Source organism: Dendroctonus ponderosae, unplaced genomic scaffold (genome assembly GCF_020466585.1).
Source record: "Dendroctonus ponderosae isolate FM_Combo_2020 unplaced genomic scaffold, Dpon_F_20191213v2 Dpon_F_20191213_6, whole genome shotgun sequence".
NCBI lineage: Eukaryota > Metazoa > Arthropoda > Insecta > Coleoptera > Curculionidae > Dendroctonus > Dendroctonus ponderosae.
Window position 1 is genome coordinate 11,226,054 of NW_026018814.1, and position 16,206 is coordinate 11,242,259.

The window sequence follows — 16,206 nt, forward strand, 5'->3', positions numbered from 1 at the left end:
AGTAGTGTAGATTAAATGTTTTTACCAGAAAATGTATTTGTTTCAACAGAATTACTAAATTCTAGATATTACAGAAGTAATGGGAGCAGAAAATGCATCAAATCTAGACGAAAATCCTTCGCAACCAAATTTACCGGTTGAAAATAGACAAAATACAAATTTTGAGAAAGCGGAAATCGTATCAAGAGAGACTGAAGACAAACGAGATGACGTTTCTGTATTAGGCTTCAAGCAAAGACTACCGAATATTGGGAATACAAGAGGCCGTTACAGACGGCGGAATCAATAAAATGCCAAAACCACTGTGGCAAATTTATTAAGCACCGTATAGTTTACCAGTTTGTACATACAAGATAGAAAATATTACATTGTGGTGAAATTCCGCTCCGGTGTTTGCTTACAAAGGCTTTATGGGTGGTTTAGGTTAGAACGGTGAAAATCCAGCGCACGTTAAAGTTTGCGTACAATTTAATAGTTTGTTATCAAACCTATTTAACCCGGAAACATGTTGGACAAATCAATCACACGTTTGAATTAGGACATAGGTTGTTTAAGAATACGACCCAAAAAGCCAAAGCCATTTGATAACAGTACATTCTCCATTGCTGTAGAATGAAAGTTTCGATATATAAAATTCAGTCTTATTTATTTAGTTAATTTCCAAGTTGACAAAGCAATACATTTTTCAATGCAAATATTTCCATAAAGAAATATATATTTTTTTACATTTGGACATTAGATGAGTCGGTGCCAACAGATTCTACCTACATATTACCACAAATCGATTTATAAACAATACACTATTCTTTTTTCGACTTAATTCTTTTAAAAATTGGAACCAAACTTTTTGAAGCGTTGATTATATGCTAATCTGCAGAATTATTACTCATATATTGGTGCGCTATTACTATAGTTTATTATGGATTCGGTCCAACTACATTTTTCAATTCAAGGATTTTATATTTGGCAGTCTTAGGATATATACAGGACTTAGGATATTACATCGACCTAATTCAGATGACCATGTCAGTTTTGTCATTTAACATATTTTATTATTTTTTGAAACGTTTGCAGCATATTGGTCAATATGTGGGAACGGCCTTATACATGAACCTGATGGTACGGCATTTTCTCAACAAAAATTTAAAAAAATGCAGCAATTGTTTTTAATTTAAATTATGGTTTTTGTGAAAAAATCGCTTGAAATGAAAATGAAATGAAAAAAACGTTATTCCCTAAACTCCCTATTGTCTGCACATTTTTTTAAATTGTTTTATTAGCTACATTGCTATCTGTCCGCTTAGTGTTTAGGGTGCTTGGAATTTTGAAAGTCAGTAAAGATTCAATGAAAGTATTTTTTTATTCGTTTATGTCTGCAGTTTTTCAATCTAGCAGTTTTATGTTTTTTACAATAGTCGTGGAATTTCAAAGTAAAATATATATGCAACATAGTTTATGATGACAAACTATTAAATTCTTAAATATTTTCAAATAATTTCAATTGTTGAAATCTGTTGACTAGCGGCCAATGTTAAATTTAAAATGTGTTATATAAGTTAGAAATTACAAATTAAGTAATAAACAATTTGAATGGACGTCTGTTTGTTCAGTTTTGAATAGCATATTATGTAATTTTTTATACTTGTTATTTCTCATATTGTTTGTGTCGTATTTGTTGATGTGTTAGTGTAGTGATTTGCAGTTGTAAAAGTTTCTTCTAATTGTAAAAACAGAAGACCGTAGTGTGGAAAAGGAATAATTATTTTCAACACTTCAAATATAGGGAATAAAATATATTTATTAAATATTTCTTTAATTTTTTCAAAATTCATTCATCACAAATATAAGTTTGCCTCACTGAGTCTTTGACTTATTTTTCGTTTTTCCTGTTGTGTTCCTGGCTAGTTTAATGATAATTATCAAAACCGCAATCGGCGCCCCAATAAGAACGGCAAATACATCAAATAGCAAATATTTATACCATTCGATATCTACGGTAGGACTCTTCAAGTGTTTTGTGCCTTTGTGCCTAATAACATATTCTGCCCACCAAACCGCCTTTTGTATGCCTGTCCATGGTTCATCCTGCATCAATCGTCGCAAGCCCTGCATCTTTTCCCTGTAACTGCAACCAAATTCATAACACATTTCCAGTAACAAAACACAATACTCACGAAGGATTTTCAGCTACATCGATAATAGTTTCGACTAACTCTTCTTTGGTTGTGTTTAGGTAATCAATATGTCGAAGAACGCCCCATGCAGCTAATCGCTTGCTGTTCATTTCCTGATCTGCTATAAATGGGATACCCACCATGGGTATCTCTCGGTCGATTGCTTCTTCAGTAGATTGAAGACCGCATTGGCTTATGAAGACTTTCACATTTGGATGAGCTGCAAAGATATAGTGAATTCGCGGTTTCTATTGTCATACTAATTCGACTACCCAGAATGTCTTGTTGGGGTAACCATTTTCTTATAACGACATTTTTCGGTTTTCCCAATAGCTCTTCGTTCTCAAATTTCCATAGAACTTTGTAGGGCAACTCGGCGAATGCTTTCATGAGCAGAGAACGTATTTTTTCGGGAATATTTACGCTTTTTACATTCGAACCCAAGCTGAAGTACACTACACCATTTTGGGGCGATTCTAATTCAGTTGCAATATCCTGAAAATCAGAGCAAGTCGGCATGTGGCGTCATATTTTACTGTATCAGCCAAACCTCTGGTAGTTCTTTTGGTGGTTGAATATGCATAAAACTCAAGGGAACAACAGTAGGCACCATAGGCCTAGGAGTGTAAAGAATAGGGTTGATATTCAGAAAAAGAGCGCTCACATTCCGTTCAATGTCGGCCAAATAAGGTAGATCTTGGCCTAGATATTTACGCATTATTGCGTCCCATTTTGGCATCGCTATAAAGTAGACGTATAATCTGGACCATATGTAATAAAGAGTGCTTTTGATTCTTTCGACAAATCTGGAAATGGACATTGATTAGTTTGTTAAATTAATTTAGCGGCTAAATTTTGCATCAGCTTTTTTTTTTAATACCTAATTGGATATTTTTACCTACATATATTAAAAATGTATTAGGCATTATATGCCGCATTTGTTGCATGGCAAATTAGTTTACTTTTGGGAGTATTCGTCCTATGATTCAGCTGTAGAATCACTTTCTATATATTAAAGTAATAAAAAAAGGTTTGATAAATAAAATCCAAAAATAAATAGAAATGGGATTTTCAAGTAAAACTTGAAAAACATTCTTCTTCACTCTTTAATAAGTTTTACAAGGCTTCCTCGAAGCCTCCTCTCCAAATTTTTATTCACTCTGCATCTAGGTGGAGTTTTCTAAAACTTCCAGCAGTTCATACTTACGTTAAATCTCCGTTATAATGTAAAAACATTTCAGAATACAACGAGGGTGGATTGTGGTTTCCTGCAGCTACATGAGTGCCTGACCAGCCGCCCATTGAAGACACTCCGATCACTGGAGCTTTCAGCTTTTCACTTAACCCGAACATAATGGGGCTTACGTAGATTTGGGCAATTATCAAATCAAATTTTTGATTCTGATCCGTGTAGATTTCTCGAAATTGTTGATTTCCCAAAATTGCCTCGGCGAATTCATTGTACATGGCAAATATTTTTCTGATTTTAGATTGCACCGTCAACTAGAAATCAATGGATCTACGTATATTTCATTGTTTACGAAATGCAGTTTACCTCTTTGGACATGAAGAATTCGAATCCATGTTTGGAAATAATTTCATACGTTGACCGACTGGTATCTATTTCGGTTAAATTAATTAAAGCAGGATCGTTTATAGGGTGTGGGGTTACTGCAATCACTTCATGTCCTCTGAAATTATGTTCGCATGATTGAAAATAAGAAAAAGGCAAAAAATGTCGATTTTCTTAAATCTTCTCTTCTTCATATTGGAACATTTTCTTGGCCGATAATGCGATTTTAGAACAAAACTCTGGCTTTTCTCACATTGGGAAAAATAGGCACATGGTTTTGGCTTTACACAAATTCGCTTTGTTGTAACAAAACATTAAAACAATAGATGGCTGAATTCTTTTAAAAAACTAAAAATATACATTTTGCTTAATTAATTAAAAATGCACATCCGAAAATGCAGTTAACCAGCTTCAGAATCGAATTCCCTGTATTATATAATATACAAGTTTCCGAGAAGGCTTCCTTTAGAATGTACAGGAAAATAGAAGTTAATTCGGGAAAAAATCTTTATTAAATAAATATTCATAAACAGTTTTTGTACAGCGTGTATAGTTGAAAACAATTTCAAAATGCGGTCTTCCTAAAACTCAATATATCGCCACAAGTTGGATTATAAATACCAATTCGTTTTCTCTCATTATACCACATGGTGTTCAAACTACATTTATATTAAATCATAACAATAGGGTCAAGAAAATAAAAGAAAAAATAATTCAATTCTATCTATGTATCTTATTTCTGTGTCGTGTAACTTTGGAGAAAAAAGAAAATAAACACAAATTTTATGCCTGGTTTCGTCGACACGACTGGTACAACCTTTAAAAATTTGCAAACCTGTAAGAAAGCGTTTTTTTTCACTAATGTAGTTACATGAAATGCTTTATAAAACATAAGACGCTGATGCCTATTTATTGACGGTATACAATATTGAATGCCTCTTTCAAGGTATGCCGAAAATAATCGTTTGGCTCTTTGAGTAATCCATTAAACATGCAATCAAAATAATTAGAACTACTTGATGTAAGTAGTTTCCCGATTGTATAAAAATGTTCTATTTGAACTTGTTTGATTGCTTTTTTTAAGGCAAACTTTCCTAAGCAATAAAACATTTAACTTTACCGCAAGATTTGTTTAACATTTTTCTGTTCAATGCTTAACTATATAGAATAATTGGAACTTACCTCAGTGAAAGTGTTCTAGAAATAGGTTTAAAAGTGGCCTGGTGGCTGACTGCGGGCATTTGAAAAACACACAGGATTCTTGCCGACAATGTTAACGGTGAAATGACCGCAACAATAATGAAAATGCAACGCCCAAATTCGTCGATTTTCTTCATTTTTCTATGCGGTTTAAAGCAATCGAACCATTCAAGGATTGATATCAACTAAGTCGCATCATAATAAACCGATATATTGCCTCAACGGTACAACTGATTGCGTTGTTAGACGAGTAAAGATATGCGTGTTCCATTTTGAAAATTTAACCAATAGCATCGTATTTACAATTGCTTATTGGAAATTGCAACGCTGATATATTAATTGACCTTTTACATTCACTTTGAAACTTAAATGAACAATGATTCAATCAGGATAATTGTATGCACGATATAACGATTTTTTATTATTTAACAGTACATAATGAACAATGTTAAAGAATAATACTCATTCTACACCGGTCCTGTTTCTTAGTAATTATTACTTGCTCAGTTAATCGACTTGGAAACTACCGCTTCGATGCGGCAAATTAGTTATATCATTTCCCCGATTACAAAATAAACGATATTAAAAATTAAAGTATAGGTCTAGACTAAACTTTTTTGTGGTAATCGCTTCAAAAAGAATTTGTAGAAAAGAAAAAAAGTAAAGCTTTTCTCAATCAAAAAATGAATCAAGTTAAATTCATTTTTTTGCTCAACTTTATGAGAATTGTCTCTAACATGTTCCATTTCCTATATTAAAACCAACAATAAGTTGAAATGTTAAAAATTACAGTTCTAGAGCTTCCTTTTGACAATGATGAAGAAACGAAAACAAACCGCTTTTTAGTAACAATTGTTAACTAATAATTGACCATAATAATTGATAGTTAATGCATTTTCTTCTGGTGAATTATTCCCAGGTACATTGGTCAACTTAGAAGTTTTCTCTTATCAAAAGAGTTTTCAAACCGGAGGGAATTGCTTGAAACTAGTGAGTTTTGCGGGCCTTTATGCCGGCGTGGAAAACCGGCAAAAGTTCAGAGATTCGCTTGTCGGGGCAAATCAAGACAAAGTGAGAAACTATTATTTGGGATTTCGCTTTTGGAAAAGAGCAGACGATGAAAGCTGCTTTAGAATTATTAATCGAGGGTAACTATTATGAGAAACTGTGGAATTGAGTGAATGCAAAAGAGTCTTCGAGTAGATTACGATTTATTTTGGTGAACAACTATACCTACACAACTTTAACGGATTAAAGAAACAGTATATTATAACAAGGCGAAAAGTTCAACAGTTTCTTATCACATCCTACCACCAGGAAACTGGAAGAAAAACAAGCAAGCACTTGAACTGTAAACTTTCGGCTACATTGAATTAATCATTATTATTTAAATTCGATTTAAACATTAGTAAACGAATGTAGAAAAAATTAAATCATTATTGTGCAACAAATTAGGAAATTTCACTTATAAAATGGTGAACAATCAAATTTTAAGCAAGGTCTTATCCTAATTTTCCACTTTACTTTTACCTAAGGTCATTGTACATAACAAATGTGTATATTTTAAGTACTTATTGCAAAATTTTATGATTTCATTTAGAACCTACAGAGTAGCAGGAAATCAAGCATGGTCTTTCAATAATCAAAAATGGTTGTGATCTTAATAGCGTTAAGAATAATTTTTCACTCTTTTATGGTGGCAAAATAAAATTGACAATCAAGAACAAGGTCCGGAAATAAGTTTAGATTTTCTGCCCATTTACTATTATTATTGATACACCTTATATGAGTGCGGGGTCACTTAATTATTATTCGGAAACCGCAATCCGTTACAATCAAACAATCCCACCCAAATTATAATTGGTAGAAAATAACTTTTCCACCGAATCTCTTTTAGTTGCCGTCCAACGCGCAGCAATCTTTGCAAGAAGTTGCTGATTACCCATCGGCTAATTTAAATTAGCATTTATCGGCATATGTATACAAACTTTTACCTCTTGTATATTGAAGGTTGTCGAGTTGTGTGGTTGTAATTTATTAAAACCTGTACGTAAATGGTACAGCAGTTAAATTAATAATTCCAGGGATTTTAAACAGAGCAAATCAAACATGATTGTAAGTACCAGTAGTGGCAAAGGGCATTCATCGAAGCATAATTATTTCAAATTCCTTTGGTTCGTGTTTTTAGGCAAATATTACATTTTTTGGTATTATGGCTCCGGTCTTCACCATTTTTAATCAGGATTTGTAAGTATACATTTTTTCATTTTACTGTTAACTCTGATGAAAGTTATATATTTAATTAATGCTAGTTTTATATAACTAAGCTCCATGTTCGGGAAAAACTATTTTCTGAAAATACATCCGAAATATTTCAGTATTAAAACGTATAAATGTATATTTCTTTACAAAACATTATGATGCAAACAATTTGCAAACTTGTATATAAAATATTCAGTTAATGTTGAAAGGCTAATACGCAAAGTGCGTGTTATTGCAAAAACTTTCGAAACCCATTTACGTAATTAAGTTTACATGACTCTTTTTTTTAAATTTAGCTCAGTGAATACAGAGCGGATTCCAGATTACGCCCATTATCTTCTAGATGCCGGAATTAATGCGATTTTAGGTAAGTTTTAATCCATATTTGAGAGGGTCAAAAATACCAATTAGCTTGAAAAAAGTAGATAGAATGTTTAATAACAGAAAATTGATTTATTTTGGAACGTTTTTGCAATGACAAAAATATATACTGCTTTCTTTTTGGGATTAGCAGTAAGATTGACTATATTTTTATATCTTCCTATCAAAAACTAAAGAAATTGAAAAAAACCACGACCAATAAAAGTTCAATCGAATGATAGGAAAGGAAAAGATCCCTGAATAGGAAAGGAAAATATTTTTGAGAAAAAAGCAAACCAACAAAAAGAAATTTAAGGTTTAAAAAATGCGGACCCACAATGATCTTTAAGTGCGGTATATTTTCCAAATAAATTAATAAACGTTTTATTTGAAAAAGCAATTACCGAAGCTAAGATAAAATAAGAATATGAGATACAAAAACATTTACAATTTCGGATAATCGTAGATTAATCCTATTGTTTCAAATATAAAATTTAGCATGCTAATCATTACAAACAGAATAAAACGCAAGCTCAAATCCGCTGAAGCGAAATAATACCCAACCATCCGATGAGGGATGCTTAATCGATGCGAAACAAATCAAGCGAAGAAAAATAAAAGAGCAGAAGATCAACACCAAAAGTCTACGGGTTTCAGTTTCGTCTTTAGAAACTGTTTGAAAGTTTTAAATCTTTTCAATTCTATTTCTATGGAAGACAATTATCACTGCTTTCCTTTAGACATTTTTTAATATAATAACATGAACCACTTTTTAAGACAAAATCTTAAAAATAACATATCCTAACAAAAAAATAAGAGAAATTTAAAAAATCAACAAAGATGTTAAAGTTTGTGGAACCTATTCTGAAAAAAAAACGATGTTAAAGCGAAGGTAATTCAGGTACCGAGCAAATAGAAAAGAGATAACCAGAAATATTCAGCAGGTAGCTGAAGAGCTTAACAAGGATGAACAAGATAATTGTCAATAATCAGGATTAAAAACGTATTAGGAAAACACAGCAAATTAATTTTACGTTTAAAAAATATGCACCAACCAAGCTTTAAAGAGAGCTTACTTTATGAGGCGATATGATTTTATTGAGGAAAACATAAGAAATCTAACCAATTGAAAGAACGAAATAAATATAGTATTCCGAAGAAAAAAACGATTTGAAAGGAAGATAATTCCGTTACCAAGCAAATAAAAAAGGGATAGCCAGAAAAACTCACTCGATAGCTGAAAAGTTCTAAAATATGTTAATTAGACAACTTCAATTAATAAGGAAGCAAAACCTATTAGGAAAACATGCAAACAATAATATTCCTTTTGAAAAATGCACACCACCAAGTGCGAAGTTGTTAGATGACAATCTAATAAGCAAGCTGGTAAACGGGAGAAGGAAGAAAATGAGAAAACCAAACATTCAGAAAATTTGAGAATCATCCTGTTTTTTCCAATATACAGATTTACCATGCGAATCATTACAAACAAACTAAAATAAAATGCATGCATTTTCAACAATCCGTTGCGGTATGCACAATCGATACGAAACAAATCAAGCGAAGAGAATATTAAATGGTAGAAAAGATCAGCATTATAAGTCTTCAAGTTTTAGTTGATTTATATTTTCGATCGCTTACATAAAATTATCTTATAGTTTTTGTTTAACTTCGTTCTTTCTCTTCCATATTATATTTTCACAGTTTCCAGTAGTTGTAATATAACACACCTTTACGAGCTGGGATAAATATTTAAAATTTTCCAATCCAATTAAACCGAAGAATGTCAATTCATCATTTCAATTTAAATAATAATTTTATTTTGAAATCACTATTTTCCCTTGGCGATTTTTAATAGTATTAACATATTTATATTACATGTTTTATTAAATTCAATATTTTGGTAGAGCATACGATTATTTTTTTAAATTGAACGTAATATTATATAAAAAAAAACATTTTAAAACGTTGGAAAATCAACGAAGAAACACACGTTTGATATTATTCAGAACGAAGAACGTTTTGAATGAAGAGATCATTCAGTTCCCAATTCATAAATCCAGAAAGCTGAAGGGATTTACAAAGGTGAAGGCAAGATAACTGAGAACAATGGGGAACCAGGGAAAATAAGTAGAAATGGCTGACAAAATCAATTTTACATTTAAACAAAATTTAACATCAATAGTGAGTTGTAATTAATTAAGACCTACTTTGCAAAAGAAAGTATTGAACCGCACCCTTCTCCTCGAGCTACTTTCATATCTTTTTATACATATTTCCAGTCATATATCACAATTGCTACCTATACAGCTTCTGCGGAAACTATCAAAATACTCTTTAAGAGTAAAAAAATCGAAAATTCTTTGTAAAATAGAAAATCATATCAAACACCCATTGAATGGGTATAATTAATTGTTAAAAAAGCCCCCGACTTCCAACATTTTAGTTGCTGGTTCAACTGGTGAAGGTACTTCGCTTTCACTACAAGAGCGCAAAAACTTAACAGAAGCATGGGCTGAAGCGGTGAAAAAAACATCGCAATCACTAATGATTCAAGTCGGAGGAGGGCCGTTTCCGGATGTGGTAGAGCTTGCAAGACATGCTGATTCCTTGGGAGTTGATGCGATTTTAACCCTTCCCGAACTGTATTTTAAACCGAAAAAAACTCAAGAACTAATAAGCTACTTGAAGTTTGTCAGCGCCGCCGCTCCAAATACTCCTCTTTTCTACTATCACTATCCGACTCAATCTGGAGTGAATAGTAAGTTTTCAATCACAGTGATTCATAATCGCCTGTTTAATGTTGCCGGAAATTTTTAGTTGATATGGGCGAATTTTTGGAACAAGCAAATGGACAAATTCCAAATTTGAAAGGCATTAAATATACGTCCAGTGATTTAGCCGGGGGTCATGCAGCTTTAAGGGCAGCTAATGGAAAATATACGATCATTATTGGGGGCGAAGCTGTAAGTAGATGTTCAAAAATCAGTTTTATCAGATAATTATTAGTTAAAATTAATTTCACTTGAGACTAAAACACTTCATATCAATTCAATATTCCTCCATTGGGCAAAGAAATGTGTAGACATTCCCTCAATTTTTTTTATTTATTAGTTTTCCATACAATTTCAATTATTTTTATTCTAGGTAATTGAACCAGCCTTAGCTTTAGGTTTTACTTCTGCCATGGCAGGCGCGATAAACATGTTTCCTCGATACGTGAGAGAAATGTTTGATACAATTCAACACAATAAGTTAGAGATTGCAGCCGAATTGCAACGCAATCTAACGGAAATTACCAATATTGTATCACAATATGGTAAATACCTTCCCTCGAAAAGTATTCATGATTTTCTATCAACTTAATATTTTTAGGAGCTAAAATAGCGGGACTGAAACTGGCCATGAACCTTTTTACGCCTATTAACGTCGGGCTAGCGCGACCACCTTTGCAAAATCCCAGTCCATATAAAATTGAGGAAATAAAAAAGCGGTTGGAACCGTTTTTGTAATGGTGCCCAGGTATTACACCCCAATTGAACTTTGGTTCAAATAGCAGCGACTGAACATTTAATGTTTTTATCAGGATAGGTTTCTCATATATATTTTTATAATAAATAAATAAAGTTGTAACACCTTTTTTTAATTACAAATACGTGTTTTTCCCAAACCCACGATGCTTCCTTTGCAATAGAAACAATGTAATGACGACTGAATATACTATTCCAGGTGTGGGTTCTTGAAGAAAAAAACTTCATATCTTATCACCATAAGTTTTATTAAAATTATAAAAAATTATGCTTTTAAAAAAGGTAATTTATATACAGAGTTTATCATTAAAAATATTTCAAAGGCAAAACAAAAGGATTCCTTGTTCGTGTTGATTAAGATCTAAAAGCAAAAAACATTGACATCTTAGAAAAATAACTAAGAATACAGGGTCTTGACGATTTAACTGTGGATTAGCTTACATAAAATAATCTCATGTCAACAAAGTACAACACTAACGAACAAACCTACAGACATGGAAAAAATCATGGTTCTGTAATGGAAATACATATAGTAATTATTATAGAGATTAATTTTTTTAACGTTTGGTACCCATAGTTGCGTCCTGATTCTTTACTGGTTTTCGTTTGTTTAATCGAATTATATTGTTTTTGGATGAATGATACTTGTAAATAACATAGATAGCATACCCTTAAAATAAATTTAGAAAAATAATTTCTCTATTACTCGCTAACGGTTACAATGCTTAAATATTTACGACGATGTATTAGAGTAACACGACAACTGATAATTTTTCAACTTTCATTTACAGCCTTTCAGGAGCTAGAAAAAAGTTGATAATTTATCACGATCCCACAATACTATTGACCTATTGAACTGCAATGTTATATCAAATGTTCAAAATACGTGGGGAAAACATATGTAAAAATGACTTGGTTCTTTTATTAGCAGGTTGTCGTGCCTAATGGTTCTTTATAAGTAGAATATACAAGAACGTAATGAGGAAAGTTAGATGGAAGTTCTTTTCTATAAACATTCGGCCTTTATATATAGGTATATATAAATATCAAAAACTATAAACTTATTACCTCGTCACATGTTTTGGTAAATTCCTAGATGTTTTTTTTTTTGGATTTGTTAAACTGATTGAACGCTATTCAGTGTCCAATGAAAAAGCAAAAATTTCAAAATTTGAATCTCAACTAAATTCTGAGTTGAATTTTGCTTTCAAAGATATACATATATCGGTTGTAATAAATCCAAAATACATTTCTGAGATCGAAGTTTTATAATATATGTGTACATGTATTATAAAAATTATCGAGCAGATATAAAAAATGTGAAAGCGTATTTTATAGAACATTTGAGAAAACAGGCCTATGTGAATTGTATTATAAAAATATTTTTATGCTTTTTTGCAGTATATATTTACTTGTCCAAATGTTTGTTGCAAAATGAAGTTTCATATTTTTTCCACCTCAACACCATTATTAATCTACCGCCTCCCCTTACGCCAAAAGTATAAGCAGCTAAATTAATATACTATTCACCAGAAAGTCAATAGCTAAAACTAATGCTTTATTAGTTCCATTGGCTGATTCTTCACAATAATAACTGAAATATCACATAATTCAATTAACTGCTAAAACAAATCCCTGCAGTTTCTTGCAGTTAAGTATTTCAAGTTCACAGGATGTAACAAAAAATAATAATAGCAGTTTTGTTGTCCTAAATACGTAATCAAATACCCCAGATTACAAAAAAGGGACATCTTGATCGTGTTTTATTTTCTAACAAAATGCTGTCTATAAATAAGAATATGCGATTGATTAAAATTTGAGAAATGGACAAAGAGGTATAATACTATAATTAAATAAAATGTAAGACCTATATTCGTCAAAAGAAGGAAAATAGGGTTTCTGTTTAAAATGATATAGCAGAATCGTCTCAAATCACTTCTTTCGCTTAGCAGTGCAAATTATCCATAAGACCTGAAAATATCAGTGATAGGCTAAACAAGAGTTCAAAAAATGCATTCATAGAAGACTTTCAAACAAATTTAATTGCATGAAAGTGCTTAATAAACTTATCATATTGTCAATGTATTTCGCAGACTATTTAGATTCTTATTTTCAACAGAACATCGTAAAAATATTTCAAATCTAAGATTGATTACTTACATTTGCAGAGCTAGTAAGACAGTGATATCTACAGCGGCATAAGGTCAGAGAAGGCTGCATCGAGACAACCAACTTGTAGGTTTCTTTTGCGGTTCTGAGGCTCTCAATTGATGGCCCTTAGGAGGATTACTTGCTTCCTATATTAATATAAAAACAAACAATTTACCTAGAAAAGTATTATGTTTCCAAAGCCTAACACCCTCTACTACAGGGTCTATCTGAATAGATAGTAAAAAAAGATGCAAATTCAAATAGGAACATGTTCTAAAAAAGCAGAAAGTTTTTACCCATCATAAGCCGATTGTTTCCAGTAAGACAATTTTTAAAATTCACGGGATGTTGCAGACTTCTGAGGTCATTTGCACTCATACGACGCATTTAATCTTGTGTAAGGTAGAAAAATAATGTTTATAATTACTGTTTCGCTAATTGTTAGTTCATCAGAAATAATTAAGCTAGTAACAGAAGAAAAACTTTTTCTAAATGCACTTTTCGCATTCAAATTGGCTCCGGTCTCCCCCCATTTAATGTTTTATCATCTGTATTTGGGTAAATAGACTTTTTAATGTAAATGATTTCAAAATTCTTCCACATTTTACAATTTTCCAAAATAATAATTTAGTTGCCGAACAGTAACATAAAGCATATGAATCACGATTATTTGCATATAAATTTAGGGGGTGCAGACTATTGTAAGGGAATGTAACAAATATTTCCAGCCACATTCCATAAACTAAAAACCAAATAAAATTTGTTGTGGTTAGTAAAAATAAATACATGCAGTAGCTATAAAACTGTGAATGTTCAGTTATATCTCCAAAAATATAAATTTGATTTAATAATCTTGATGTTTGGCGATTTTTATATTTTTCACATTAGTTGATACCTGAAGTGATTAGCGATCAAACCGGTGAATCAACGACCAATCAAGGTAAATTGAAATTAATTAAGTTTAGCTGAGCATTCACTTCAGTGTAGCTAAAAAATAATGCAGCACCATAAAATTAAAATTTATGCTCTGAAAATAAAACCCCACAAAACAAAGAAAGATAATATAGTTACCTTCTGCCAAGTACAAGATGATCAGATGCAAGATAGAAAAATATAAATTAATTAAATATGAAATCCTACTAACTAATTTGAAATGTTTAACGTCGATGTTCATGCATTGTTCTAGTTATCAGATTTTATTGAGATTTATTAACACTAGTGTGTTTGAATATTAATGGATCTTACCAGTTTCTTTTCCATTTTTGCCTTTATGTCCCTGGCTAACGTGAAGAAAGCATCTTCTACCCTGATACTTGCTTTGGCACTTGTTTCTATAAATTTGATGCCATATTCAATTGCCAACTGTTCACCTCGTTCTTTAGAGACTTGTCGTTTTTCTTCGAGCTCACATTTGTTCCCTAAACATAAATTGAAGTTATAAACAACTTAGATAATAACAACTTGCTATGTACCTAACAACATCTTCTCTACATCAGCAGAGGCGTTCTCTTCAATGTTTCTGATCCAATTCTTAATATTTTCAAAGCTCTTTTCATTGGTGATATCATACACTAACATTATACCCATTGCGCCACGGTAATATGCCGTAGTTATTGTCCGGAACCTTTCTTGTCCCGCTGTGTCCCTAAAATCATATGATTCCCAATAGCATGCTAGGATTAAAAATGCGTTTACTTACCATATCTGTAATTTAATTTTCTTTCCATCCAGATCTATAGTTCTGATTTTAAAGTCAATTCCTAAAACAAGACAAAAATAAAAGTTTAACAGTTTTTGTAATAGATAAATATACTCGTAACTGTAACATTTATACAAGGTATCGTCCGGGGTGTCCAAAATATTTGATATATGAAAAAAATGTTATTTCTAAGTTACTAGTACGACTTGGGAAATTCAAACCCTCGATTTTTCATGAACAGTTGAGAAATCAGAAAACAAAAAAATAATAACTTCTGCTTCAGATTAGTCTTCTACAATCTATATATTATAGGTACCTATGAAGTATGTCGAATACCTCGACGGACCCCCTATATAAAGAGGGAGACGAAAATATTAATTGCTGGAATTTTACGAGACCATTTAAGTTTTAAAAAAATGTCGATAGCTTCAGCAAAACATTATTATTAACTATTACTCATTTGTAATGAATGAGTAATAGATTCTTCATCTCGAAACATTTGTCAACTACAAACTCAAATTAGCTCTCTATGAATTATGTACAAGGAATAAAAATAATAGGAGACTGTCATTATTTCTTCTACTCCGTTAACAGACCATGAACGTGAATCATTATACAGTACTAAAATGCAGCCAATTCAAAATAAAGGAATGCTAGTTAACGATGCCATAAACTCTATGGAAAATCTCATTATATTAACAACGTTTTTTTTGCAAACTCCATTTGCTTTGTGACTATTTTGAAAGGTTTTTCAGTTAATTATGGCTTTTAGGTGTGGTTTAACAGGAAAAGGTGTTCCAATTCCTTAAAAAGCAAAATGGAAAAAAAATAGAAGCGGTCAATGACAATTTATGAGCATGCTAAAACTATGTGAAGTTCAGATAAGCAAAATATTAAAAAGCATAAATTAAATGTTTTTTTTTACCTATAGTGGAAATAAAAGTTGTATTGAATGCGTCCTCGGAAAATCGAAATAACACACATGTTTTGCCCACTCCAGAGTCCCCGATCAAAAGTAATTTGAACAAGTAGTCATACGTTTTTGCCATATTCTTTAGTAAACACTTTTACTTGTTGTTCGAACACTTTTTTGTCAAAAATATTGAAATTTCTTTTCTTTTACGTTTACAAGTTACATGAAAGTCATGCGTCAATGTCGAACTTGGTATATCGCCACAGACCACAGAGGATGTGATCTGTGCATATCGCCTCAACAAAAGTCAACAAATATCAGTGAAAACAGGAGCAACAATCGAA

General features: G+C 31.7%; 4 protein-coding genes across 6 annotated transcripts in view; 2 read left to right on the forward strand and 2 right to left on the reverse strand.

The window, feature by feature from the left end:
* The window catches only part of LOC109545140 (ubiquitin carboxyl-terminal hydrolase 33), a gene marked incomplete in the record, with an annotated part of 11,581 nt that extends 9,776 nt beyond the window's left edge, over nucleotides 1-1,805 (forward strand). The window contains 1 exon segment of the mRNA XM_048667795.1: nucleotides 66-1,805. Coding sequence (XP_048523752.1) covers nucleotides 66-289 — 224 coding nt within the window.
* Nucleotides 1,795-5,224, reverse strand: LOC109545142 (UDP-glycosyltransferase UGT5). 2 transcript variants are annotated; one of them, XM_019915651.2, is made up of 7 exons: nucleotides 4,930-5,224; nucleotides 3,730-3,865; nucleotides 3,382-3,677; nucleotides 2,839-2,980; nucleotides 2,447-2,669; nucleotides 2,175-2,394; nucleotides 1,795-2,125 (listed from the first exon to the last, which is right to left on the reverse strand). In XM_019915651.2, exons 1-7 carry the CDS (start codon nucleotides 5,082-5,084, stop codon nucleotides 1,855-1,857), a joined length of 1,443 nt encoding a protein of 480 aa, XP_019771210.2. In that variant the 5' UTR covers nucleotides 5,085-5,224; the 3' UTR covers nucleotides 1,795-1,854. The 2 variants fall into 2 exon arrangements, with proteins under 2 accessions (XP_019771210.2, XP_019771209.2); XM_019915650.2 differs by having other exon boundaries at nucleotides 2,725-2,980.
* A 1,500-nt stretch (nucleotides 5,225-6,724) lies between these two features.
* On the forward strand, nucleotides 6,725-12,479 carry LOC109545176 (N-acetylneuraminate lyase). Its single transcript, XM_019915715.2, has 7 exons — nucleotides 6,725-7,062; nucleotides 7,136-7,194; nucleotides 7,506-7,576; nucleotides 10,016-10,330; nucleotides 10,390-10,535; nucleotides 10,717-10,888; nucleotides 10,945-12,479. Exons 1-7 carry the CDS (start codon nucleotides 7,057-7,059, stop codon nucleotides 11,079-11,081), a joined length of 906 nt encoding a protein of 301 aa, XP_019771274.2. The 5' UTR covers nucleotides 6,725-7,056; the 3' UTR covers nucleotides 11,082-12,479.
* Nucleotides 12,480-12,644: 165 nt separating this feature from the next.
* LOC109545177 (ras-related protein Rab-8A) lies at nucleotides 12,645-16,135 on the reverse strand. Of its 2 annotated transcripts, XM_019915716.2 has the most exons (7): nucleotides 15,875-16,135; nucleotides 14,950-15,010; nucleotides 14,723-14,895; nucleotides 14,496-14,668; nucleotides 14,322-14,324; nucleotides 13,260-13,396; nucleotides 12,645-13,070 (listed from the first exon to the last, which is right to left on the reverse strand). In XM_019915716.2, exons 1-6 carry the CDS (start codon nucleotides 15,996-15,998, stop codon nucleotides 13,304-13,306), a joined length of 627 nt encoding a protein of 208 aa, XP_019771275.1. In that variant the 5' UTR covers nucleotides 15,999-16,135; the 3' UTR covers nucleotides 12,645-13,070; nucleotides 13,260-13,303. The 2 variants fall into 2 exon arrangements, with proteins under 2 accessions (XP_019771275.1, XP_019771276.1); XM_019915717.2 differs by lacking the exon at nucleotides 14,322-14,324.
* Between the last annotated feature and the right edge of the window lie 71 nt (nucleotides 16,136-16,206).

Bases quoted from the DNA above. Each gene is read 5' to 3' on its own strand.
- LOC109545142 (XM_019915650.2), bottom strand. From the start codon at position 5,084: ATGAAGAAAATCGACGAATTTGGGCGTTGCATTTTCATTATTGTTGCG. The intron at 3,678-3,729 runs GTAAACTGCATT...ATTGATTTCTAG, and splicing joins AATTCTTCATGTCCAAAGAG to TTGACGGTGCAATCTAAAAT. The intron at 2,126-2,174 runs GTGAGTATTGTG...ATTTGGTTGCAG, and splicing joins GATGTAGCTGAAAATCCTTC to TTACAGGGAAAAGATGCAGG.
- LOC109545176 (XM_019915715.2), top strand. The intron at 10,331-10,389 runs GTAAGTTTTCAA...GGAAATTTTTAG, and splicing joins GACTCAATCTGGAGTGAATA to TTGATATGGGCGAATTTTTG. The intron at 10,536-10,716 runs GTAAGTAGATGT...TTTTTATTCTAG, and splicing joins TCATTATTGGGGGCGAAGCT to GTAATTGAACCAGCCTTAGC.
- LOC109545177 (XM_019915716.2), bottom strand. From the start codon at position 15,998: ATGGCAAAAACGTATGACTACTTGTTCAAATTACTTTTGATCGGGGAC. The intron at 15,011-15,874 runs GTAAAAAAAAAC...GTCTTGTTTTAG, and splicing joins AACTTTTATTTCCACTATAG to GAATTGACTTTAAAATCAGA. The intron at 14,896-14,949 runs GTAAGTAAACGC...ATATGATTTTAG, and splicing joins AAAATTAAATTACAGATATG to GGACACAGCGGGACAAGAAA.